This window comes from Perissodus microlepis, chromosome 1 (genome assembly GCF_051167445.1).
Source record: "Perissodus microlepis isolate ML-2025 ecotype Zambia chromosome 1, ASM5116744v1, whole genome shotgun sequence".
Lineage (NCBI taxonomy): Eukaryota > Metazoa > Chordata > Actinopteri > Cichliformes > Cichlidae > Perissodus > Perissodus microlepis.
Genome location: NC_140461.1, coordinates 31,211,845 through 31,239,807, shown reverse-complemented (window position 1 = coordinate 31,239,807; position 27,963 = coordinate 31,211,845). Strand labels below are relative to the sequence as shown.

At 39.2% G+C, this 27,963-nt stretch overlaps 1 protein-coding gene across 1 annotated transcript; it reads right to left on the bottom strand.

Moving 5' to 3' along the window:
* Positions 1 to 936: 936 nt before the first annotated feature.
* ttc17 (tetratricopeptide repeat domain 17) lies at positions 937 to 27,950 on the bottom strand. Its single transcript, XM_084949813.1, has 25 exons — positions 27,743 to 27,950; positions 27,092 to 27,181; positions 26,718 to 26,887; positions 26,487 to 26,598; positions 17,165 to 17,296; positions 16,657 to 16,766; positions 16,414 to 16,561; positions 15,850 to 15,989; positions 15,396 to 15,556; positions 12,988 to 13,100; positions 11,919 to 12,071; positions 11,444 to 11,559; positions 11,121 to 11,277; positions 10,908 to 10,979; positions 10,385 to 10,609; positions 8,096 to 8,312; positions 5,039 to 5,167; positions 4,407 to 4,702; positions 4,157 to 4,310; positions 3,949 to 4,069; positions 3,590 to 3,749; positions 3,104 to 3,187; positions 2,505 to 2,624; positions 2,251 to 2,394; positions 937 to 2,092 (listed from the first exon to the last, which is right to left on the bottom strand). Exons 1-25 carry the CDS (start codon positions 27,911 to 27,913, stop codon positions 1,961 to 1,963), a joined length of 3,627 nt encoding a protein of 1,208 aa, XP_084805939.1. The 5' UTR covers positions 27,914 to 27,950; the 3' UTR covers positions 937 to 1,960.
* Positions 27,951 to 27,963: the final 13 nt, after the last annotated feature.

The following is a 27,963-nucleotide window of genomic DNA, read 5'->3' as shown; positions in this document are numbered from 1 at the left end:
CACTGGGTCAGGCTGAAAATCTGTTGCTTGACCACAGGGGTGCTGTAAGCAGAAGCAGGGTTTTCCTGTCAGTGCATACAGTACATACAACCACGCTTCTAATGTGACAGCTGTGCTCTGCTGACCTGCTTGGCGTCCTTATCACTGCTGGCAGCTTTAGTCATTTAAGTACTGTTAAAGCCCATATTCACAATCACATCACATAAACAACTGGTGTTTTTCAGTGGGAGCAAACTCAGTTTTGTTTTTGCACTTGTTATACACACACACAAAATAATTAAAACACAGATATATTATTTAAAAAAATAACTTATGGTAATATTGATGTGATGTTGTGGCAATCTTAGTTTTGCTATAACACACTCATTGTACAGCTCTGCTGTCCTAACGTGTGAAAATCTGTTATTATCTTCAACTCACACAATGCCAAAACAACATCCTTTGAAAGAGGTTTATTCTTCATAGTAGTAGTAAAACAGGAGAATGCTGCATAAAAACCACATTATCTGAAAAAGCTGAGGGTGGGTGGGAAGTATTTGTCAGTCTCTGCTGATAACAGCCTTTGGAATACAAGAGGCATTTAACTTTAACTTATCATTTTTCATGTATTGGTACGATAACCAAGGAACAGGTTTGGGTATTTGAGTAGCAGATCTGGCAATATAGAATAAATGACTGCTAATACAACTTCTTTTTGACTGCAAGATACACTTTTAACTTTGTCCTAATGGGATTCGCAAAGAGAGAGACAATGTTGGGAAATAAAGTTGGTTAAAAAAAATTCAAACAGCGCCACCACTTGGCAATTTTTTAAGATTACATGAGTGGAAAAAAAAGAATGCTGAGCTTGTCTTTATTATCATAGTTTTCAATCATGAAATCTCCCCTATGCTTTTATTTTCCAGTGAAACAAAGAAATGACACAGAGAAACAAAGTGAAATCCACACACTGCCTTTAATACTGTACATTTAATACAGATTCCAGTTTTTTTTTTAATCATTATTTTTTCTTTTTATAGATGGGCAATGAGATATCATTTTTCTGCCAGATGATTTCCATAAGTTAAGAAGCAAATGTAATAGCATAGTTTATTTTCTGTCTTTTGTAGCTTGGCGCAAAAATCTAATCGTTTAGGTCCCATATAAATAGGAATGCTATAAGAAAAAAAAAAGTGCAAAAGAACTGAATGTCCCCATCCATTTTAAGAAGCAGAAATAGTGAGGGAATATATTAATCGAGTCAACCTCATTTAAACTCGAGTTGAAAAGCACATTCCATACCGTGTCAGCAAAAGCAAATACTGTATCATCCCCAATTACTTTAGATTAAAATGTACCATTTTCAGGCAGTAGTATTTCATTATCCTTCAGCGTAATAGAGCAATATACTTTTTTTTGTTTTTGTTATAGATCCCACTTCCTCATATTAAACAGCAGTAAAATGTCTTCAAGAAAGACAGTTTAAGCTTTTCTTCAATTTAAATAAAATAATGTAAGAGAATTAGGTGGGTTCTGTGGTCATTAGTTTTGTCCAACTTTTATTGCAAATCATGCAAAAATTGATTTGCAAAAATGAGTCTGAGTCTTTTGATTTTGAGACATAACAAAAATCCTGCAAGTAGTGGGCTAAGATTATCTACAGTTTTACTGTATGACAGTTCAAACTTAATTCTTGGTATTGGTTAGACCTTTTTTTAAAAAAAAAATTAAATAAAAATAAAAACAATCCCCACCCCCACAAAAAAACCCCAAAAAACAAAAACAAACAAGGACTCAAGATTCAGCCGAATATAAAGCTCGACACCTCATGTTTGACTTAGTTCATTTTTCTTACACTTTTACTTTGTGCAAGTTTGTTGCAATCTTCTGATGTGTATTCTGTCTGCATGTATGTGTGTGAGTGTTTATCTGATGTGTGCATGGCCAGTGGGTACTACTGGGATTAAACTGGCTGAGTGGTTTAGGGCTGACGACGTTCCCTCTTGGTGAGCAGGTAACACTGAATGGTTCTCAGTCGATCTTTGGCAGGAGCGAACTCTGGCTGCAGCTTCAAAGTAGACTCGTACCAGCGCATGGCTTTCTCAAACTCCTCCTGGTGATGAGGAAAGCAAAGACACTTGATGTGGTTCACTGCTTGATAAATGTCCTGACATTGTGTTGTAGCACTGCTTCAACCTATGATGCTGGTGAGCAGCTATCAGTAAATATTGATGGATTATTAGAAAAAAAAAGTGTGACTGTGGCTGTTACCATTGCTATATAGACATTGGCAAGGGTAAAGTGGTTCACGACGAAGTGCGGAGCAATTTCTACTGCCATGCGAGCCACTGTAAGCGCATCCTCCCATAGCCGGGCGTTCTGGAAGATGTTGGCCAGGCTGATAAGTGGCACATCCTGGTTTAAAAGTCACGAGAGGGAGAAAAAACAAACAAAAACATATAAAGAGATTTATTTTTCATTTTCACAAGAAAACCACTGTTGGGAACAACTTTTGCCTAACTTGCCTTCATATGATGGGGAGCGTAGTTGAGTGCTTGTCGTAGACAGTCAATGGCTCTCTTGCCTTGACCTTTCACTCTCCAGTATAGTGCAGCCATGCTGGATAAAACCCAGGAAGTCTGATTCTGCCGTTTTAGGGATTAGAGAAGAGAAAAACTCAATGAACCGTGTTAGTCGCACTGGTTGCATGGTACAGCTATCAAAAGAAGTACAATAATATTCACAGAAAAACTTTGGAGAGTTTAATCATAAAGCCCGACTGGACAAACAAACCACCAGAAGTGAATAAACCACAGTACTGACTTTCACAGTGGGGTGTTTATATTTGCTAGATTCAGTTTTGACTTAAAGCGAAGGATATTCTGAATAACATGCTGTAGCGCCAAGGAGACGACCAGTGATCAGATGTTTATACAGCTGAATATATTTTTAGACATCTTTCCTTTATTAAAATACTAGTCTAATGGTAATCACAGTAAAACAGTATTCTCCTGATATATGAACATGACTTGCTGTACATTCAAGTCATAGTAGGTAGAAAAATCTATTATTCTAAAGCAAAAACTTCTTTTTAAATTGCCTTGGACCATCAGAGAGTCCTTACCTTCTCCAGGACTTTAGCGATGCGGGTGCCCACCTGCTCAAAGGACTGTGGGGAAAACTTATCTTTGCCGAGGTTCTGCAGGACCTTTGGGTTTGGAAAAGAAGAGACATAAATCACACTATGAGCTACTGTAAAAAAGATGGGTTTAAAAAAATCCTGTCAATCAAGTTAAACACAACAAAATTGTGTTTTTATTTCTTAAGAAGGTTCTGAGATTGTTATTAAATGTTGTGTGTTTTCCCCCACTTAAGGGTAATTTGAAACTTTTAAGTTTAAAAAGAGTGATATACAAGCTTGTCAACAATTTGGATGAGAAGACTACAATGTAGTGACATTAATTTTGATGTGATTAAGTTCATCTTATTTGCTCTTAGAAAAATCCTTCTGTAAAGGAAACCTTAGCATGGAACTTTTTTCCAGTCTTGTGCTGTTTGCATTTATTTTATATGTTGGCTCTTGTTATCTCCGGCTTCTGCCTCAGCATACCTCACGCAGTTGGCTCTCCCCAGTGTAATGGATGGCGGCACGATTGGCTACCCCTGCCAGGTGGTCGAGGGTGTGCATACTAGCAGCTAGGTTGGCGTTGCATAAAGGTTCAACAGCTGGCTCCTGGAGTGGAGTGGCAAAGTCTATGTGCTCTGTGATGCTGACGGGAGGGAGTGGAGAGAAAATAAAAATAAATTATCCAGCTGTCTATTTCTTATAAATGCATTTCTAAGTTCTGTTAAAAATGAAATTGCCACCTGCTTTCACAGCGATATGGCAATAAAACAAATCCTCTTTGAATCTGTTTAGAACTTCATAAATACAGGATAAAAACATATTCAGGACAGTGAGAGCCTTACTCAATGTTCTTGGCAGAAACAGCCAACCAAGTGCTAGCTACAGTGGTGAGGTCCACCCTCCGTATCCGCTGGCACTCCTCTGGCCCTGGCCAGCCAAGACTTGTGTAGTCTCTCCAACGGCCTGTCCAAAGAATAAAGAAAAAGAAAAATACAGTGACACTTCTCTGTGCGTGATGTTGTCAGTTAATACTAAAGGTTTATGTGTTACCTGAAGGACCGGGCGATGGGATAGTTGGACCGCTGATCTCCAAAACAGAGTGACCCCCAGGCAGTGAGTCCCCATTATGGCTGTCATCAGAGGTGGAAACACTTTCTGACCCATCCACTTTAGCCTTTCTGACCCGCTTTACTTGGAAAGTGATCTGAAGACCAATAAGTAGTAGTAATACTCAATTAAGGTACAAGGATTACTCAAACTCAGTTCTGCCATTTAAAAACCAGTGAACTTCCACACTTACCCACTCTGCTCCCTCGTCATCCTCACAATTTCCAAAACAGGGCCCACTACCAGGACGAGCACCCATGACGCGGTCGTTCTTTAGCACCCGGATACCTCGCAGGTCACCTCGCTTCCCACCGACATCCAGTGCACCCTCAAAGGCTCCCATCAGATCCTCCTTCAGCTGCCAGTCCTCCTCCTCCTTTTCTCCTCCATCTCCAAAAGAAGCGCTCATTTTTGCCGCTGCCGATGCAGAAGGAGAAGCCTGCTGCTGTCCGGCTGCCTCATCTGAGCCGTTACTGTCCACGATGACCTCTGCATGGTGCGGAGAAAGGAATGAATAGGATTACGAAACATTAGCTCAACAGGAAAGAAAGAGCATGTAAACCCCAAAACAAACAAACAAGAAAAAACGATAGGACACCCCAAAGTAGACCATGGGAACCTGAAAGCCAGTAAAATGTAGTAAAGTATTCCACTGCTGTTAAATCTCACTTGTCTGTGACACTTACACTACACATTTTTGCCACATGCCAAACTGCACAAGACAGAATCTCAAGTTCAGAATTATTTAGACCAAATACATCCTTGCTGAAGTGCCACAGACATAATATCTTGACTGCTTCATTGTGCCACATATCAAATTCTTACTCTCAAAGAGCAGAGTGTCTTCCATGGCAGAAATGGCCGGTGCGTCCTGCTTCTCTTCACTGCCCTCCCAGTCTTCCAGCTGCAGGCCGAGGTCCTCCTCAGCCATGCAGGCAGTGCCCTCCGGATCAACTATGAATGGGAGGTTCACTTATTACTTCAAACGCTACCACAAAAAGCATGCAGTTAAAATGAAACTACAAAACTATTCTGATATGGTTGACAAAAATGGACACAAATGCACAAAAACAGACTAATTAAACAATGATGAATGGATTATTATGTAAGGGTTTTGCATATTTGCAAATATTTTTTATCAATTTAGACATTATGCTTCAGTAATTTTAGCTAATACAACTTTTAAAAAGTATTTTCCCCCACTTAGGTGGAGAACTATGAAATAATTTTGGTTATTTTTTTGCTATTCTTTTAACATTTATCCAGAATATCATGTGATAATTGTTCAACCTTAGCTCACAGCCTTACAGATTTTGCACTGCAGCTCACTGGAAACAATTTTCTGTCGTACTTACTTCAAACAGTGAAAACACAGCTACTGTGTCTGTTTTTGGGTTTTTAAAAAAAAAAAATCAGTCAGTTCAAAATCTACGTATCGACTCCATTTACTGTCTCACTGTCCTCTGAAGAAGCCTACATGTTTTCCCCCACGTTATATGGTTCTCTTTCTTGTACTAGTAGGTCTTTGGCAGCCGTTCGGTAACTACTGTAAACCAGAGATGGGCGTAATCCGATTACTTTTTTTAAGTAACGAGTAAAGAAAGGGATTACTATTGCAAAAACGGTAATTAGATTACCGTTACTTTCCCGTAGGAACGCTGCGTTACTGCGTTACTAAAACCGTGATTTTTTTTGCGAGAATGTCTCATGACAGTGACGTAAGCGAGTGCGACATTTGTGACAACAGCTGTGTGCAGATCAACAATGGATCATATATCGAGTGCGGGAGAGAGTATGACCGTGCAGCGTTTAAAGCGTGGAAGTACTGACCTTACTTTGAGTTTGATTCCATAAAAAGTGACAAAAACATTAGCATCCGTTGTGCGTGGGAAGAAAACCTCTTTTTACAGCGAAAAAACACCCTAAACTTCCAAGCAAGCACCGAGTGCGCAACGACGTAATGGGAAATTCACAGAGAAACTCGCGGATTCTTCCACTGACCGCTGCGGGCGGCACACCTGCACCAGGGTAAACCTCCGCTTACCCTACTCCTGCTTTACAGGTGAAAATAGAGCAAAAGGACCGCTAGTCTTTGACTTTATTTATTTTCTGCTGTGTTTTACTTGCATCTATTTGAAAGAGTGAGTGTAAACACACACAAAAAAATTATTTTATGTGCTGGAATGTGCAGAAAATAGGTTTAAATATTAAACAAATTTCTTCCAGTCAGAGAATGTTGCATATAATTAAATTTTTGCTTGATGCATAAAGTTAAAAGATTAAAACTAATAAAACAAGTTTTAAAAGGAGACTTTTCCATTTGATTACATTTTGTATGATGGATTATGCAGAAAAAGTAGAATTGGGCTGAAAGATCTATCGCTTTATCACCTATTCAGGTTGTAAATCGTGTTTTTAAAGTAACTAAGTAATTAATTACTTTTGAAAATAAGTAATCAGTAAAGTAACTGGATTACTTTTTTGGTCAAGTAATCAGTAATTAGTTACTGATTACTTTTTTCAAGTAACTTGACCAACACTGCTGTAAACTGACTGATATAATGTTTGGCTATGAATTTTACCTCAAATCTTTCACATAATTCAAATGTTATTTTTTCATTGGGTGCTTAAGTGCATACATGTACACATTGGGCTGGCCTTGCATGGACAACAGCCAGAACAGGGAGCCAGAAGAACCGATGGATCTTATCTATCAGGGACACCGGTTTGAGACCTCAGCTGTTTCTGCACCACTATTTTCTAGCTCACTGTAGTTCTTCCCCTGACAAGATCTAAAACACAAGGACAGCAGTCATCACCAAACTTTTACTATAAGTCTATTTTTTTTTAGTACATTTGATTTTTATTGAAAACTCTAAATGGTAGATATGTGCTTTGTAAGGGCTCAAGCAACCTCAGACATTTGGTGTGCGCTTTATGGACGCAACCTTCAACTTTAGAGCACAAAATATAGTCCCTTCTAAATTTGGCATCAGCTATTTTCTGCAGCTTAAATTATTGAGTGGAAAAATTTCTTCACTTCAAAGCACTGTTCTCTCCACTCCCACTGATATGAATACAGGAAAGAAACCCAACATACAAGCAGTTTTTCACAGCAACAACACAGCTTCAGGCAGAGCAACACGAGGTGGTTTGTGAGTGTAAGGCCCAAAGCAGATGAGTCCGAGGCTAAATTTCACTTCAGCTCATAGAGATAGAAAAATAAATATTTGTAAAGCTCTAATAAATGCATTTAGACTCACCAGCTCTTAATAAATGCTATCACATTTGCTGATTAATTCAAACATTCCCGCATTAAACACTACTGGGAATGTTTAATCCTGTATTCAACCGAATAAAACGAAAACCCTTAAATTAGATGTGACAGATTCTGCTCAAGTGGCTGTTACAGCATTTCAGCGTGCTGTGAACCAATACAGGAAAAAAAACAAAAAAAAACAAAAACACAGCCAGTGGGCAGAGAATGAGTTTCTCTGGTCGCCCAATAAAGCTCTGCTTTTAAAAGAGATTACCCAACAGTTCTTCATTTTACAAAACTTCAGATATTTCAGGGTTTCAGCAACTTAAGAACATTATCATTTTGCAACTATTAGTTTTGAATAAATATTTATCTTGTTTTTAGTATGCAAAGATTTCTTTAAAATACTCCCACTTGAATTTTGTCATGCAAAACTTTCAACTAGGTCACTGCTGATCATCTGAATCTGTACTGTAATTCATCATTTTAGACACACTCCATAACTAAATAGCAAAACAGAAAATTCTACTAAAAATAAAACAAAAACAAAAAAAACAAAAACACCCACCCACAAATAAACAAAGCTAGGCGGTATTTTTTCCCCACCCCCCCAAGTTACTCACTTGAGCAGGACTGTCGGTTTGAGAGATTGTAAAGGGAGGGGTAGAACTGAAGACAACGCAGCAGAGGTAGACTGTTACGGCACTGCTCACAGCCAGAAAAGGACGTGAAGGAAGAGGAGGAAAGGGCCGTGACCAGGATGTGGCGGAACAGGGCCAGGGCACCTGTCACATTGCCCTGGGCCAAGTGTACGCTCACCAGGCTGAGCAGGGTGTGAGGCTGAGGGAGGAAAAAAAAACAAAAACAAGACAAGACGGGTGAAATTAAATGGTGGGTGATGTGCGTGATAATGAACATTGTTCCTGTTATCTGTGGAGGAGCTGTTTTTTTGTTGTTTTTTTTTTTTAAATCATGCATGTAAAACAGCACTTCTGCAGTTTCCAGCTTACATATAACACAATTGACCTGCGGTTCCTGAATTATTATAGCATGAGAATTCTCTACACGCATAAACCAGTTTTTACCCGCAAAGCTTGATTTAGAATGATATTGGAAATTTTCCTTATCAAATTTAGTCTGTGGTTTCTCTATGGCATTTTCTTGATTGGGTGTGGTCAAAACATAACGCCCAAGGGCCAAAATCAGCTCTGCCAAAGACAAAGACTCCATTCTGGCCCACTGGCAGTTTTGGAAAATGTGAATAAGGGCACAAAATATCTGACTTTTAACTAGGGCTGCACGATTTTGCATAAAATGAGAATCATGATTTTTTTGCTTAGAATTGAGATCACGATTCTCTCACGATTTTCTTTTCCAGTATAAATATTTATTGCACTTATTAACTGCACATCAACTTCGTAACAGTTGAGACTGAACATAAAAACAATAAATAAACATAAAAACAACAAATGTCGCACATTTTGTGGTTGCCGCAAAATGTTGTACTGCTTGAAATTCCGTCTCCACTGTTGCTCGACACTGCGTGTATAGAGCAGGTAGTGTAACAATAGAAAAATAGTTGCGGGACGGCACCGTGTAGCGTTTGTCTAGGGTGTTGATCATTTTCCTAAATCCCTCGTTTTGCACAGTGTTGATGGGAGCCATATCTTTGGTCAGGTGATAAGTAATAGCCTCCGTAATTTCTTTGTGCCTGCGGGAGTTCGATGGGTATAGGGAAGCGCTGTACAAGGTTCCTGTTATTGATGTTTGGGTGGTTGACCGGGACGGATTTTCTCCAGTCACTTGCTCGTCATCCCTGACGTGCTCTCCGTTGTTTTTTCCCGGCCAATTTTAGCAGCCAGCTTCTGTATCACGTGGTATAAGGCTCCGCCCTTGTCATTTGTTGAGCAGGAAGAGTGAGCGCTTGTTTTCATGCAGATTACGTCCCGGATCAAAATGCGGTACAATCGTCCTCGTCTTTTTTTTTTTTTTTTTTTTAAATCGTTGTCATTTGGAAATGAGATCGCACATACGTATGAATCGAGATCGCGATTTTCTAACGATTAATCGTGCAGCCCTACTTTTAACTGTATTTTCACATTTTTACAGCTTTTCCTTCTAATAAACACCTCCACTGTAACCATTCATACTACACTTAAATAACATTAAATAACAGTCTGCGCAATGACCTAACCGAACTTCTTCTGGTTTTTCATACTGATTTCTTGCAATTTAAGAAATTTAAAGCAGCATTTATTTATCATATATAAAACTCGAGATATATTTTTGAAACTGCATTTTCTTCTTATATATTAAAATATTTTAAGGATTAAATGTGTGATTAAACTTCTTTAGACTATCAGAAAGGCGAGTTTTGCTGGTCTGTCCCACTTAACATCAAAGCGTGCTATATGTGGCCCAGAATGTAAAATGAGTCTAACATCTAGATGCTGCGCATTTTTAGGCAAACACCGAGGTTTTAAATTTTCCTAGGTTCCTCTGCCATGTTGAAATGTGTTGTCCAGTGGTCGGGACATTTGTTCCTAGAACCACCTTGAGATGAGTGCTCAGACATGGCACAATGACACTACTGATCCCAGTAATTGAAAAGTGGTGCTCTGTGAAGACATCAAAAGTGCAGTTCATCAGAAGTTTGTTGGTTAAGTCGCATTCAGCACAGTCAATAAAAAAAAACCACACTACTGCTGATTTGGGATTTTCAGTCTAGTACAACGCAGCGTGCTGTAAAGACGATAACAGGCGTGTTTTTGTTTCCTTTGACGCAAGGCGATGTGATGAATACCGTTTGTGTTAGCTAATACGTTTCTCCAACACGAACCAAAATATAAAGCACACCTAAACAAACTACTTGTACAGCATACTGAAATAGCATAACCCAGCAGGTTATTTACCTCTGACGCATTAAGTGCCAATGCATACTCCAGCAGTGTTTGTGCGTGGGTGCTTAGGCCGTGGTGTAGCAGCAGGTTTGCAGCATTGGCGAGAGGGAGGTGGCGATGGGAAGGCGAAGTTGAGCTCAAGGCTTGGCGCAGGCACTGCAGGGCACGGCTACCATTGCCTTTGGCTCGCCAAAATAGAGCTGCCTCATTGTGGACCTGCCAGCGGGGTATAGTGGCCTATACATACAAAACAAACTTAGGTTAGCTTAAGGTGGCCTCAAACAATTTGAGCTGGGAGCTATTTGGAGTGACTAGTTATTCATAATCAGACTTCAGATATAATGGAAACTTCTTGTGAGCTCAACAACTTAAGTTGGACTGCAGGAACACTGAGTCAGTAAAGGGTTCATCTAAACTATATTTAGAGAAAAATAAACATATTCTGTAGCACTCTATACAGATTTAGGCTTATACACCAGATGGTAAGATACATAGTAACGATCAGAACCTGTGTGGGTGTGAGGAGCTCCCTTACTTGTTTCATGGCTTGAGCAATTCTATGGCCAATTTGGTCCAGCGTCCATCCTCCACTACGTAACTGCAGTATCTATATACATAGACAGAAGTATGTGTATAGGAATAGTCTTTGCCACAAAAAAAAATACACACACACACAAGCACAAGATGACTGTAGTGGTTGTTTTCATATGCAAATGTCTCGCACGTGTACAAATAGACAGACAGATACCTCAGAGGCAAAAGGATCTGGCAGCTCCTTTTCTTCCAGGGGCCACTCTAGTGAGGCAGGCAGAAGGGCTGGGTATGGTTGGGGGACAGGACCACAGTCTGGCAGACCTACTGTCCCAGAAAGACTGCTGGTCCCATAAAGAAGAGTTGCCACTGGGCTGAATAAACATAAGCAGACATATTTCACTCATTATTCTTTTTTTTTGCAAAGCTCTTTGAACACGTGTTTCTTTTGCATTCCTGTGGATCCGTCTGAGGAATGTGAAACTAATACATCTATGCTGCTACCACTAGAAATGTGTCCATCCAGGAATCTGTACTGACCTGATGCCCTGTGATTCAGGTGAAAGGTAGTAGGTTGGCAGCAGGTGAGCTGGGGGGACACTTGGATACTCATGGGCACAGTCAGACCTCTGAGGCCACAACATCCTCTGCAAGTCCTACAGCACAAACACACTTCCTGTAACTCTAATTATTCAAAACATGATCATGCTCTAGTTATCCAGTTTATCCAGGCTATACGTGACTATTTTACAAGTCTAATATTTTCTCTTCAGTATTTAAATTTGTCTGCCAAATGTAAACCACCAGTTCCCACACAGTGCTGTAAGTACTATGGTGAGTTTAAGTTCATTTCGAGCAATTTGTTTAAAGTTTGTTTAAGCACTGCAAGAGTTTTATTTAGTTTTATTTATTTTGTTTGTTTTTATTTACAGTCACAGATTTCACCTGTGAAAAAAAAGAAAATTAAAAGAAAACAAAAAACAAAAACAAAAAACATGTAATTGGTTTAGCCTGCCTTTGTGTAATCCTGATGGCTGCCCCAGAGGGCGGCAGCGGGATCCTGGCCCCCAGACACAGTGGGGTGGAGCTGGAGGCTGGCTTCCGTCTGGTTTGAGTTGCGCTCTGACACAAGTGCCACACTGGATGCCACTGACACCTCTTCTCCAAACTACGAACAAAGACAGAAACACAAAGCAAAACAAGGTTCTTCATAAATAATGACTCAATAAATAAATGTTTGTTTTATTCTTGTAGAAAGAACACAACAGTGTCGTTGCATTTAAATTGTTTGTCTATAAAAACACAAACAAAAACCCTGGGCTAAGAAACACTGTCCTTCTGTTTGAACACACATGCTCATTCGTGGATTGTTCATTGGTTTTGATATTCTCTACACTGTAGAAAAATACTGATGACATTCAAACTGTGACATATTTTATGCAGTAAGTGAAAATTTTTTTTAAATGCAAATTATGTTTTGAGTTTTACATGCATTTGCCAGTGTTAGAGTGTTCACATCTACCCGTACGCAAGAGCTCTCTACAGAGTGACTGATGTAAATTTATCATTGGGGGATGTAGTCGTGTGCAGCTATTACAGTGTGCCGTTAATTTCTGAGACTGAGAACGTCTCCTGTACAGCAGAGGTAATTCTTAGTCTTTCCTTTCAGGGGAAATGAGAACCTGAGAGCCAGTTTCATTACTGTTTGATGGTTTTTGTGCCTTAACTTGAAAGAAAAAAAAAAAACTTTAAAAAAAAGGCAGACTGACTGATCCACCAGTTCTTAACATATTAAGTTAAGAACTCTCTTTGTCACATCTAACAGTCACTTTGGCAAGGACACTAACTGCAACTGAATAGAACAATTTTTGTACACTAGAACTGATTTTTCATAGCAAACAAGTGATATCCCTGAAGTCATTCAGAAAAGAAGAGATTATGCCATTGCTTTTAGACTAGAATAACCTCTTGTGATGAACTTGTTAAACATACTTTCAATAGTGTGCACATCTGCTAAGAAGGCGGTCAGCGTTTATCATTTTGATGTCTACATTTTCTTATAAACAGTTTTTCCAAAGACTCACTTGGACATACTGAACATGTTCAAACAGATCACCCCGGTGGTAGCGCACAGGCAGGTCAAACGGGCAGTAGAGGCTGTGCTGCTGCTGACCCAGCCGACACATCTGATGGTTCCCTGAAACACACATGATGGAAAAGTCTCAGATGCTATTCTAAACACTCGGAGACTATAAAAGAGGGACTGAGCCACTGGGAAGTGAGTTAGCGTAGTCCCATCTTAGAACCTAAAGCTAAGCATTTTAGTGTGTTGAAGCCAACAACGTCAATAACTGACTCGTAACTAGCAATTTAGAATATGAACTTATCAGAAAACTATTTATTTGAAGTCACCGTTCAGAGGAGCCTAAGGACTGTTTTAGGGCTGTATGACTATGACCAAAATGCTGTTAAAAATTGAGATCACAATTATTTGTCATGATTATTCATTGATTTTAGTGACAGAAATCTTTTTTTGCTGTCATGTAAACAAAATCCTATTTTCATATTCGTATTGTGTGACACTCTTGCTAATGTACAGACTAAAATAAAACCGGTCTTTCTAATTTGCCAGAATTAAGCGCATCTCTTTGAAGAAAAATAACAAACATAAATTGTAAAAAAAAAAGAAAAAAAGAAAAAAAAGAACTTAAACAGAAAACTAAACAGGCATGGCACTGCTTTCACTTTATACACTGCGCTATATTCCTGTTAATTAGAATATCTGGTTTTTATTCGCCTGACCTAACACCTAACCTAGCAAAAACTTTCATGACCAAATGTCTTTATGATCTGGTTGGATACGCTGATGCGCTGCAAGGCTCGCTTTTATTGACATCGGAGTTGATTTTGGAAGATTCACAATTGCACAATGTTTTTTGGTCTACATGCATTAATTATACTGCAGGTGGCCGGATAACTCAACATACAGCAAATGACTATGTTGCTTTGTGGTTCACAGACAACTCTAGTGCTCTCTTGGCAAATCGTTTGTTCAGACTGGCACCAATTCCAAAGTATTCCCGAGCACTGGGATGATGATCAGCTTTAAGGCACAAGCCCTTCAGCTTCTGCAGTGTCAGATATTTTCATGGTGCTTTAAATCTATATTTTAATGTTGTTTAATAGTCTCCTGAATAGTCCAGGAAACTTCAAGCTGTCAGCTGCAGTAAACAGCTGTGGCACATGCAGGTAAATGGTAAGACACTGATTTAGCAAGTGTCCAAAGGTTGATTCTGTTCATCTGGACGTAGCGTTTTCAGTGGGAGAAACATTTCGTCACTCATCCAAGTGACTTCTTCAGTCTCAGCTGACTGCAGGTTTCCCCAATCTTATAAACAGTACCTTTGAATAACAGCTGAAACCAGCCCACTGAAGGAACAATGGGCTGGGAGGTCAGTTCCTTCATCATGATTATGCAAATTCTCATAACCATTGATCAAAGACCACTGATCAATGGCCATGAGTACCATTCACAGAGAGTTGGGGAATGGCTGCAATCACAGCATTGTAGGATGGTGAAAGATGTACCCTTAGGCCTCCTCCTCGATTCAGAGATGGCCTTTCCCTTTTCACGTAAATGGCCTCCTTGACTCCGTGCTCAGCTGACCTGCAGTCAGCTGAGACTGAAGTAGTCACTTGGATGAGTGACGAAACGTTTCTCCCACTGAAAACGCTACGTCCAGATGAACAGAATCAACCTTTGGAGATTTACTTACCTGGATGATGGAGAATGCATCAAGACGATTTAGCAAGTGCTTAATTTACTTTTTCTTGGTGTTGTACTGACAGAAAACACACTTTTAATATCGTTCGATCGCATTCAAATGATTGTGTGGAGCCAAAATTGTGATCGAGATAAAGTTTTGTTTAATTTGTTTCCTCGTAGTCTACGTTACAGCCAAACCTGTTTTTGCACCTAACCCCAACTAAACCCTACTTGTTTTTTTAAAGGGACCATGTGTAAACCTAGAATAATGTGACTTGACATCTTGCTGAGTTGCTCATATTGTGAATTTGCTTATTCATGCTTGAATTCATTTATGAGTTTCACAACTTTACAATCATCTCTACTGCACCTTGACAGCTTTACCACTTCTGCTATGTGAAACCAAGTAATAAACTTTGCCCTCCTCAGAACTGATACACATCAGTTTGCAGTAAAACAACTGGCTGAACAAGTCGCTTCTTTTTCACAATTATAAAAATGCACATTAATTTAGTATGTAACAAGCTAAACCACAGCCAGCACAGGCTCCTCATATTATCTTTTGACCTGATAAAGCAATTAGCTTTCTCCAAAGTAGAACGTAATTTGCTGCAAAACTCATTAACTGAACTGTGTGATTACAATACTTTGCAATAATCTCATGACTATTCTAAACGTTCTCTTTCCTGTTCTGTTCTCGTTTAATTCCTGTATGTGGCATCTCACCAAGTTGGGCTTCTTTGGCCATCTGGGTTTCATGGATAATGTTGCGCAGGATTTGTTCTTCCTGCAGCAGCTTGTGTTTGTCCAGCGCCTCCTGCTGGCGAAGGTAGTGATCATGCTGCTTTTGGTACTCCTTCAGCTCATTCAGTGTCCGCTGTAGGGACCTACAAATATAGAAAACAAAGAGGGGAAAAACAGGACAGTTGGTAGACATGGATAAGTGTAAAAATAGTCCATTGGCTGCCAGCTCTGCACTTATTTTAATCACATATTTTGACTTCCCTACAGGTAGGTCTATGCGTATTTCTTGTAATCACTGAACAACCTCGACATACAGCAAATGACAATATATTTTCATTGCAAGGCTTTTCTTTGGCATTATCAGTAACAGAAATGTACAGTAAAAACAAAAACACAACCAAAATCACTTAGAGAGTGTGTTAAAATGCTTGTGTACCTGTGCTGGGCTTCTAGGCGTTGCTCCAGTTTTTGCTGACACAACACAGCATGCTTCCTCCTTAGGGCCTGTTCATAGCCTGGCTGGGCCTGCAGTGCCTGCTCGTAACACAGCACCGAGTGGTTGTATTCCCCAAGCATCTAGTCAGACAGCAACAGAAGAGGACACATAAAGCACGACAGATACAACAGAGGTCAGACTTACCTGTTTCATGTAGCGACGCTTTGCGAGCACAACAGAACGATAAACAGACTAAAAATATGTACAGACTAGTACACTGATAAAAAGTCTGGTGGACACAAAGAGAAGTGTTATATAAAAATACGTTTTGTAAAATACTGATACTCCCCGTAAATATGAAAACTGTTTTACAGGCCTTGCTTGTAAATCCACTGATAGTCAGAAATTTTCTAAAATACTAGTCCGTAAGAAAACAGGATTTTGATAGCTGGATTTTGATTCTCTCTGAAACCTAACTACAGTGAAATTCAGGAAATGCTGTGATAAAACAAGATTTAAAGACTCGAGCATTCATTGTGGCTTGAAGGTTTCCCTTTAACTTACAGCATAAATGTTGCCTAAAGTGTAGTGACTGGTGAAGAGGTCTGAGGTAAGGTCGAGGGCAGCGTGGGCGAGGATAGCAGCATCCGCTGAAAAATGGGCACGATGTAGGATGTTGGCCATGTTAACCAGGGCTATATCCTTGTGCTGCCTACAGGAACAACAAACACACAGATACACCTGTGACCACTCGCACGCAAAAAAATAAATATTACCGCAAAACTCATCTGACGATCCTCACAGTACCTTGGGGAGAAATGCAGAGCGCGCACAACGCAGTCCACAGCCTTCTGAGGTTCATTCTTCATACGCCAATAAAATGACGCCATGTTGTACAGCACCCAGGACGACGAATTCTGAAACACACAATCCTAAAGTTATGTGTCTTTTTTATGCCTTACGAAATACACAAACTGCCAACTTTTAAGGTTCTACAGAATTTTAGCTTTTCCTCCTCCTTCATATTGTTGCGTTGGACAGCAGAGCTCAGTAACCTTAATAAGACTCACTGATAATCTGTGCTTCAGAACGTGTCTGGCCTTACATTCAGAATGACTATTGCTTCAATATTTGGGTGTCATAAACCAATCATCTGAACAGAACAAATTTAGATAAGCAGACGTGCAAAAATTATATTTGGACCATTTGCCAGTACTTATATCATACTCCTACACCAACTCCAAAGGAAAAAACAAAAACAGTCACTTTTTTTGTTTTTAAGTATACTGAGTAAATGTTTCACAGAGACCCTTACCCTCAGTAAGCCTTGATGGATGCGATGACCCACCTCGTCAGCACTCCGACCCAGCTTAGGAGACAATGAACTAAAAATAGGATCCTCCTTAGAAAGAAGTGGGGAGGTCAGGTTTGCCCTCTCCTGTACACCCTAGATGAGAGAGAAGGGGAAGACAATTAGATCATATTTTAGCAGGTGATCAAACAAGCATAAAGGCTGAAGTCTCCTTGGTGCCCTACACCTAGGACTGGGCGATATATCGATTTTTTAAAAAAAATATATCGATATATTTTTATACGAGATATGAGATGTGACAATATCGTTTATATCGATATAGTCTATGTTACGCTATAATTATACTTGCGGAGCCGCAAGTTTGCCTCTCTTTCGTCCACTTTTGTCTCTACGCAACGTTACTCGGCCTCGCCTCTCTCCTTCACTGAACACAACTCCCCCTCCCCCATCGCTTCACCTGCAGGCAAAGACAGGATGGACACGGCAGCTATCAAAGAGGAGCTGGTCGGTAAAAAGAAAACATTTGGAGATTACTATTGTAGTGCTGTCAGCGTGATGTTAACGCCATAACTGCAGTAACGTTAACATAAATCTCTGTTAATGAGTTACCGCGGATCGCCCCGTGCGTGGGGCGGGACGGCGTTAACGAGCTAACCAGGCTAACGCGTTGACGCCTAAAATCCTTTCATTTTCTCAAAAATCGACAGTGCGCCTTATGTATGAATTCTGGTTGTGCTTACTGACCGCGAACCGATTTTATGTGGTACACAGCGCTAAGAAACCTTTCAAAAAGAAATGTTTTGGTACGACTTTGGTAAGCTACAAAAGCTGCACCGCTTGATGGATTGTTGGAGCATTACGGCTGCCGAGGAGCCTCGCATAGTACGTACGCTGCTTCAACGTAATATTACCGTACTGTGTGTGTATAAGGACCACAAATGGCACCTGTTAAGAGACACGGTTACAAAGAGGATTTCAAACTCAAGGCTGTCAGTCACACAGTAGAACACAGCTGCGAAATCTGTCTGTCTTTGTTATTCTGCTCAGCGTCTTTTAGATTACATTTTGACTGCACAATTGTGAGCTTTTTGTTATGCACAAAAACAACATTGTTTTATTTTATTTATGGAGCATTATTATTTAATAAATGCTGATAATTTATTTCTGAGTAATTTTTTCTTGTACATAAGATAAAACTTTATCAATCCCTCGGGTGGGTTCCTCTGGGAAATCCGGTTTCCAAAAGCACAGCACCGACAGAAGTTACAGAACGTGAGCAGAATAATATATATATATATATATATATATATATATATATATATAGCTTTGAGTAAGAACTCTCTTTTTGTTCTTACTTTATGGCTTTAAAAAAAAATATCTAGAGATATATCGTATATCGCCATCCAGCTAAAGAATATCGAGATATAAATTTTGGGTCATATCGCCCAGTCCTACGTACACCAATCACCGGAGCAGATGAAGTAGAAACTATTGCGTAGGGGTGGGCGGTATAAACGGTATACGGTAGAAACGATATAAATTTGGCCAACGGTAGAGATTTTGACTATACCGCGATAGCGCATGTCGATGGTGTCATCAAGCGGCGCCGGTTTTGGTCGAAAGCATTGCAACGGCTGCAAACAACATCATCTGCAAATGATGCCGGGCGACAGTAATAGCAAAGAGACGAAGCACTTTTGGAATATGGGGTGTCACTACCCGATCCGTACCGGAAACCCGATCGGGACCACACATGCGCAAATCTTACGTCACTTCCCCTATTTGCCAACATTGCGACAGTTAATGTATTTTTTTTCCCCCATTCAATCCTTTATTTAAACCTCAGTGCAATACAAAATAGAATTAAACAGTACCATATTAATGGTGTTGTACTTACAAAAAAATTGCATACCATAGACAAACAAAATACATAAAAAGAGAGAGATGTCTTCCTAAACATTTGGACTTGTGAATATGAAATTTAGCCATTAAAATTAACAAGTTAATCATATATCTGTTATCAAAGTTGAATTGTCTTTGGTTTTTGTTTAGACCAAATAAAACATATTTCCAAAACAGTACAAATCCTTTAAATACATTTTCTGAGATAAAAACACATAAACTCTGCCAGAAATCTTGCACAAGGTTACAAAACCAAAAAAGATGTGTAGTAGATTCCTTGGAAGTTTTACAAAAGCTACAGCTTGTATCAATGTCTAAATTGAATTTGCTTTGAAGATAATCTTTAGAAGGATAAACTCTGTGTATTAATTTATAAGAAATATCTTTAATTTTGTTGATTTATTAAAAACTGATTAGGGAGTCTCCAAACTTCGTTCCACATAATACCATCTGACAACCGGTTCCAGAAAAAAAATTACATATGGTACCGTGGTTATGCTACTCTGAAATAAAGATCTGATAGATTTATTGTTGTTTTTAGATTGCTTAGAAAAGCAAATCTTGCCAACATAAGTTTGTATAGGAGATGCCAATGGCCTGTGGAATGAAGTGATATTAGGTTGATTCTTAAACAGCATACAAACCCCTGATGGTATTGAGCCAAATACTTTTGTATAATCATGACGATTTATAGCTAAACTGAAATGTAAACAAAATTCTTCTTAGGAGAAAAGCATACCATTTGAATCAAATAATTGGTTGACTAAAACAATGGTATTCCTAAACCAACTATCTAAGAAGAGAGATTTTCTTTTAAATAAAACATCCTTGTTATTCCAGATAATAACTGTGTGGACTAAAGTTATGCTTGTAAATAAGAGTCCATGCTAAAAAAGCTTGACGATGAAAAGCAGAGATTTTTATAGGAATTTTATCAATATCAAAATTACAGGAAAGGAAAAAATTCAGTGCCACCTAACTCCAATCCAAATTAGGATTAGTAATTAGATTCTTTAACCAATTTATTTTGAATGTGTTATTTAAAGTGTTAAAATCTAACACATTAAGTCCTCCATTGACATATGAGTTCATAAGAACTGTTTTTTTAATGTATTGTGTCCTATTTTTCCAGATAAAGTTGAAAAGTAACTTATCAACCTCTTTTATGAGTTTATTATCAAGGTGCAATGCCAATGCAGCGTATGTAAGACGAGAGATACCTTCTGCTTTAGTTATTAATACTCTGCCTTTTAACGACAAATCTCTTAAGAGCCACTGATTAAATCTGTGTTTGAGTTTCTCTAGAATAGGATAGAAATTTTGAGTGATTCTACTTTCCTGGTTTTTGGTTATTATGATACCTAAATAACGAACTTCTTGTTTTATTGGAATGTTACACAAAGCTGTTTTCGAACATTCTTTTATCGCCATAAGTTCACATTTAGGAATATTCAAGTACAATCCAGAAGCTCTGGAAAATATGGAGATTGTTTCAATAGCAAGAGAGATTTGATATTCATCTTTTAGGAATAATGTAGTGTCATCCGCTAACTGTGTTATGAGTAAATCTTTGCCAATTAGCGATATACCTTTTACATTGCTTGATTTTATATGGTTAGACAATAGTTGGGCAATTAACAAAAACAGGTATGGAGAAATGGGACAGCCTTATCTTATCCCTCTTTGTATGTTAAATCTGGGTGAAGTGCCGTTTGTTAATTTAATACTGCTGTTACTGTTATGGTATAATGTTTTAATCGCTGTAGAGAAGTAAGTGCCAAAACCATACTTATCTAGAGCTTGAAATATAAATTCATGCTCCACCGTATCGAAGGCCTTGTGGAAGTCTAAAAATAATATGAAACCATTGCAATTTATGAGGTGAGAATAATCAAGAATATCTGAAACCAATATGTCTGTGAAGGTTCTCAGTCATCCAGGTCATCGTAGTCAAAGGAGCTTGCAAAGAAAAGCGTCTGGACTTCTTTAAGTTACTTGAAGACGTTTCACCTCTCATCCGAGAAGCTTCTTCAGTTCTAAGGTCAAATGGTGGAGAGTCCCAGATATAAACCTAGTGGGAGTATCCCCCCACAGAGGGACAAAAGGACCCCCTGATGATCCTCTAATCGCCTGAGCCAAGGTGTGAAACTGGGTGTGGGTCCCAATCAGCCAGAGTTTCGGGTGTGTTCATTGTGAAACCTGGCCCCACCTTATCATGCGAATTCCTGAGGTCAGATGGCCCAGGATGTGAGTGGGCGTTAAGGCGTCTGGGAAGGGATCTCAAAACTGGATTATAGATGGCAGAGAGTTGGTGTCGTAAACCCCCGCCTCTGTTCAAAGATGGTCGCTCACAGTGGACATAGATGGCTTCTTTCACTCCTCTTTCAAACCATCTATGTCCATTTTTGACTTCTTCTAATGAAATGGGTTGATCACATAATATAGAATCTTCTTGGCTGATAGATTTAACATTCAGCGATTCTAAGAGGTGATCTGCAGCTTCCTGAGAAAATGTAGAGCTATAAAGTTCCTTATAGAAATGACTACAATGTTTAGAGATTAATCTGTAATCCTCTGTTATAACACCATTTATCATAATTTGCTAATATTATTTATGCTTGAGCGTTTCTTTTCTAAACTGAAGAAATAATGGGAATTACGCTCACCTTCTTCAAGCCATTTAGATCTTGATCTGATAAAGGCTCCTTTTGCTTTGGCTGAGTATAAACTATCTAATTTATCTTGTAATTTAGCAAGGTTCAATTTATCCTCTTCAGTTAAAGTGTCAATTTGTTTATTAGATAACTGTGTAATTTGAGAGATTATATTTTCTTCCTCTAACCTTTTGGATTTCGCATTAAGGCTGCCAACCTTCCTTAAATATTTGCCAATTACAAATTTTAATAATTCCCAGTTATTTCCATACTTTAAATTTTCTTGAGCTATAGACCAAAAGTTTGAGATCAGATCTTTAAGATCCTTTTTCACATCGTCTTTCTGTAATAATGAGCTGTTGAGTTTCCAATATGTAAATTTAATAACAGAAGAATTAGAAGGGAAGTTAAACAGAGGGAAGGGAATTAGGGAAGTTGAATTTATTTTAATATATATGGCTTTATGATCTGTTGCTGGAGAAGGCCATGCACCTACATCTATGCTATTGCTGTCAAAATTCTCTGAAACTAACCAAAAGTCTATCCTTGAATGTCTCGAGTTAGAATTGTTGCACCAAGTAAACATTTTGGACTGAGGATATTTGAATCTCCAAATGTCTGTGAGTTTTAGGTGTACCATAACAGCTTTCAATGTAGTATTAATTCTGTTCGAATGTCCTGGAAGAAATGTATCTAATTCAGCATCCATAATACAGTTAAAGTCTCCACCTAGTAATAATTTTGCATTTGGAAATTTATTTAACCAGCTAGATATTTTTTTTTCAATCATCAAAAATAAATGATCATTTTCTAGCTTCGTGTTAAACCCATATATGTTAGTTACAATTAAAACTAAATCATTATATTTTATGACTTGACATATGTAATGACCTGCAGAAGAACTGAGGGTCAGGGAATATTGAAGAGTTTATGTGTGAATTTCAGCACCATTCACGAAGCCTCGACCTCCAACAAAGTAAGCAGATTTCCCTTCTTCACGTGCTTTCTTTATAATGGGCCACAGCTTCAGTCAGTTTTCTTTGCCCTCTCTCGTCAGGTCTTCAGTGAACCGCAGATGATTATTTTGAAGGAAAGTATTGTTCTTGGCAGCTTTCCACACAGTATCACGAATTCTCCTTGAGATGAACTGGATGATGATCCCTCTGGGTCTCGGGTCATTTTGTTTTGGTTTCCCCACTCGATGAGCGATGTCTAAGACCTCTGGAAGCTTTTCCTTTTCTGCTGGCAGAACCGTTTGGCATATCTCAATCGCTTTTGCGCGCACATCTTCTTTCTCCAACTCCGGTACCCCATACAGTCTCAGGTTCCAACGGCGGTTGTAGCGTTCAACTTCAGAGACGCGTTCGTCACATTTCTGTGTAAGCCATTCGTTTTTCTCAATGACCATAATCTTATCACTTATGTCCTTTAATTCCGTACGAACTGTTCCTACCATTTCTTCAATGGCGTCACTTCTGGTGTTGATCAGATTGATCAAAGTGTTGACTGCATCAGCTTTCAGGGAGTCGCCATCAGAGTGACTGGTCGACAATGTTGGTTTTTTAGCCACTGGAGGCTTGGAAGGCATAACTGGTAGTGGTGGAATTTCTTCTTCAACCATCTGCTGACAATCCATTTCTTTCATGTAGCTATGGTCGCTAGCTAGCATGCTAGTTGCATGTGGTTTGCCCGAGTTACTCAGCCTTTTCTGAACAGATTTCGACATGTTGTTGTTATTAAATTTGGATTCAGATTTAGCAGGTTTTATTGAGCTGATCTTCAAAAAAGTCTTGGAAGCTAGAAATACGTCAAATAGGTGCTATAAAACTGCTTTATAACATTCTAGTGCTGAGAGCTCGAGAAAATACTCCTCTTCATGCCGCCATCTTGCTCGGCCACCCAGTTAATGTATTTGAGTGACACGGTTAGCGCCCAGTTAGCTCCTAGCATTTCTCAACAGCTCTGCCTCCTTTTCAACTGCCCAGGACATTTAAACAACGGATAATCCATTTACAAACAAATTCATGCTTTTCTCCTCAACAAAGAGCGTCCCCCGATTGAACAACAGCGCCGTAAAATAAGAAGAATGGCGCAGAATGTGTCACATGAAGATTCATCAGCCAGATTAAGTGTTTACTGACAATTGACAGTGATAGCGAACATCATCATCACTATTCCAACAATCCTCTCCGCACAGACAAGCATAAACACACTCGACTATCACTAAATCAAATTAAACATGCATTTGTAATGGCGCTACTTCAGTTTACAATACGGTTCATTTGCTTGGTCAGCAGGTGGCGGTATCCTCGTACACTGGGGAGTAAACTGCCATTAAATGAAACAGAAGAAGAAGAAAAATAAAAATCTGCACATGTGCAGTACGGATCGGGTAGACACGATTTGTACGGTCCGACTTTGCACATGCGCAGTAAGGATCGGGGAGTACTGATCCGTAACTATCTTTTTATTTTTCATTTTTGTCTACATTATATTGAAATGTTTCATTATTGCAACCATTTTAAGAGATAATTATTATTGTTAACATCTTAACAGATACTCTGACCCGTAACGGCCGGAAGTAGACACCTTTTGCACATGCGTGGTACCGATTGGGTTTCTGGTACGGATCGGTAGTGACATGGGGAAAGCCGAAAACTGCACTACCTCCACTTCCGTACCATTGATTCATTAATGCTGAATTCTCTCCGTTGAATTTAATCAATTCTGTTTTCATAGATGCCTGGATGTTAAACTACATTGTTACACCTGGTAAAGCAGAAACGCTGATCATTTTATTAAAGATAAAAGAATTTAGACAGTTTTTAACTCTCAGTGATGCCGCAGTGTTTGTTTGACTTTGGGACCTGAATATATATCGATATATATCGTTACCGCACATACTTCAAATTATACCGTGATATGGATTTTAGGCCATATCGCCCAGCCCTACTATTGTGACCCCATTTGACAGCAGTCTGCAGTAAAGACTCTCACAATTACCTAAAATGAGACTTGTAAAAACAAATAAAGTGAATAACATAAATACAAGCTTGACACAGTGCAGTGGTTATGACCTTCACATTACAGCAAGAGGGCCTGAATCCACTGGCCGGATGAGGCCTTTCTGTGTGAAGTTTGCATATTCGGGTACAGGACAGTGGTGATTAATGTGATGTGAATAATTATCAGTCTCCCTGTGATGGACTGGCCAAGCTGTACCCTGTCTTTTGCTCTCTCGCAAATGGGATAACCTACATCCACTCCACGACAATGAATTGGAAAAGTAGTTAAGAAAATAGACAGATGGACTATAAATACATGTTTTCCATGTCATTTAAATTGGTCCTGTTGTTTCTTGTTCATTTACTACCGTCTCCTTACGCATAAAAAAGGACTCCTAGTCTACTCTTTGCAGTGTGAAAAACAGCTTATTAATTTAACACTGGTATCAGTACAAATCCTCTTTTCCAATGTATGGGAATAATATTGGAACTAGAAAAACCTAGATCAGTGTGTACCTAATTAATGATAAACGTCTTGATATTGGATTCAAGGAGAAATTTAAATTCAAACATCATACAAGTAAGTTTGTAGATAAACTGCAACAAAGGGTTGGTTTAAAACAAACAACAGTGGCATCAGCACCTCCTATGACATAAAAATAAATAATCACCATTTTCATATTAACAAAATCCAAAACTGTAGGTATGTTATGTTATACTGAACTGTATTAGATGGCACAGTAGTAATTAACAGAAATACACTTGATGCAATTTTCTTGGCCAATACCAATTTTATTCTAAGCGTGGCCTGCCGAAAACGATTGTTGCTGATTTAGATTTTTTTTCCTAAGAACTAAAAGTGGCAGCATATACGAGCAAAAATCAATTATAAAAATGTTATTATCATAAAAGACATGATTAAACTTTACCAATTTCCCCCAGACCAAGTTACAGGATCTTCTCTCAATGACACGAATGAAAGTTGCTCAGTTATTGTAAAGAGGCATAAATGATTAACCTAAATGAGCTGCTATACATCCACTTATACCTGTCATGCTTGACCTACCCAAACAAAAGCAGCTGCAATAAATATATATAACAAATCTAATGCCATTTACTTACATTGTTTTCTACTGTGCTTAGAAAATCACCAGGACCTTGAACCTTTTTACTCATCAGCATAGTTTCCCTCATAGCTCCTATGATCTTTTGCTCATACTGAGGCTGCTGCCTTGTGGCTGGCTGGCTCTGAGCTCTTGATGGCTTTAACTTTAGCCTCTTTGCCTTTGTTAGCTTCTTTAAAATGTTTAAGTACAGCTGGGTGAGGGTGCTTCAAGTGTCTAATAAGGTCTGTTGTTTATTTTAGCAAACTCTGCGTCTTCACTCACAGTAAATAAATTCTAGTTAAAGACATGTTAGCACGAGGCTGCTCACGTTATTCATCTGTGTAACAGACCGGCTCATAATCAGACCCACATGAGACAGACTGGCTGATCTAAGCTGAGCATGTCGGAAAACAGCAGATTCCAGTCCCTGGCTGGTCAGTTGGTCCATTTCTAGTAATTAAGTGTAAAATTCGCTTAAAGCCTAATTAAACAAGAACTGCCATGTAATTCCATGCAACTCTGCAATTCAGTTCCAGAGGTTAGGTTCAGGATAACATTTCAAAATATTTGTTGGGAAATAAAAAAGCCACGCAGATAACACTTGTCATCAAGCGGCCCTATATCTTCACAACAGATGATGAGCTTGGCGTCTACTCACCCTGAGGTGCTGGAAAGCATGGATACTATAAGGTAGTTCAAACACTTTTCCACAGTCTGGCTTCTCTAGATCTGGGGGTAGAGCAGACCTGGAATCAATGTAGTCTTCAGGTCTAGAAAGAAAAGAGGAGAAGAAAAGATGACAATTTCATCATAATCACAAAGAGACCGTGAGGTTATTTAGGAGCAGAAACCATAAATGCATATTTAAAAGCAAAATAATGGCACAGACCTGATGTCTTTGCTTTCCAATGAGACATAAGTGCCATCATACAGATCCAGGTCTCCCAGGGGTACCTTAGCCATTACACAGTCTGCATCCTCCTTGTAATGCCTCTGCTCCAAACCCGTATCTCGGTCCTCATTCTCCTCAATATGAATCTTCTGTGCCACTAGCTGCTTCTGCTCAACAATTAGAAAAGGCGGCAGCAGTGAGGCATGAGAAACTGGAATTGGATCTTAAATTAAACGACTGAATTTAATTTAATAATGTAGTAACACAAACTACGGTCTGTTTTAACAAAGTGTTTGTCAAAACAGGACATTCAAAAAATGTAAAGACAGCGAATGACCAGCATGAATGAAAGAATAAATGGGTAAACCCACCTCCAGCTTCTTGAGGTAGTTAACGCGGGTTTCTTGCCTCATGAAGATTACAACATCGTGCGGGTGTTTCAGATTTAAAGGGGAGTCCACCTGAAAAGCAAACAGCGCGATCGTGACCGACGTGCTTAGCTTCGCTCACTTAGGCCGAAAAAGACTTGGGCAATCGATTAATCTCTGATATGACAACATTCAGATAGTGTGGAGTCATTGATTTAACTAGTGCGCCCGATTGTTAATTTCACACACGCACACTCGTCTTGTCAGACGCTCCTAATATACATAAACATAAATACGTAATGTCCCTGTCTATAGTCGGCACCAAACACCACTGACGTTCTGGCATATCTGCAAGCGCCTTCCAAGGGAGGCATACACACTGTCATAAAAATATAAGTGTTTATCTTGACCCGGTTAACCAAAAGATAAAGGAACTAGTCTGATAAAGCTTAACCACTTGGTCAAACAATCGGGATTTTAATATCCACGGAACTTTCTCTCTAAATCCACAGTTGCTCAAGCTGACAAATGAGTCGCACCGAGTTAAATTATTATAAGTACTACAGTTACGTTACAGTCGGCGCTATGAAAAATAGTTAGCTTCATAAGCTAGCCGCCAAACGTAAGCGTTAGCAGGTCAATGAGCTGTCATACTTGCTGCTGAATTTTTCCGTCCTCTGTGACAACCCAGTGGGTCGTAGCCCCTCCGGAGTCCACTGCAAGTATACACAGGAGGATGAAAAGCTTTCCATGTAGCGACGTTTTCCGCGAATAGTTGACACGGCAGGGCAAAGACTCCGGGCAGATTTTCCTGAGGTCCGCCATTTTTCTGTCTCCCTTTTTCTTTTTCTATTTTTTTCCTGCGGCAACAATAG

Coding starts and splice junctions, on each gene's coding strand:
- ttc17 (XM_084949813.1), bottom strand. CDS start 27,913: ATGGCGGACCTCAGGAAAATCTGCCCGGAGTCTTTGCCCTGCCGTGTC. Junction 10,610..10,907: donor TTGCTCAAGCCATGAAACAA/GTAAGGGAGCTC, acceptor TTGTATGTATAG/GCCACTATACCCCGCTGGCA. Junction 5,168..8,095: donor AAACCGACAGTCCTGCTCAA/GTGAGTAACTTG, acceptor TCCCATTCATAG/TTGATCCGGAGGGCACTGCC.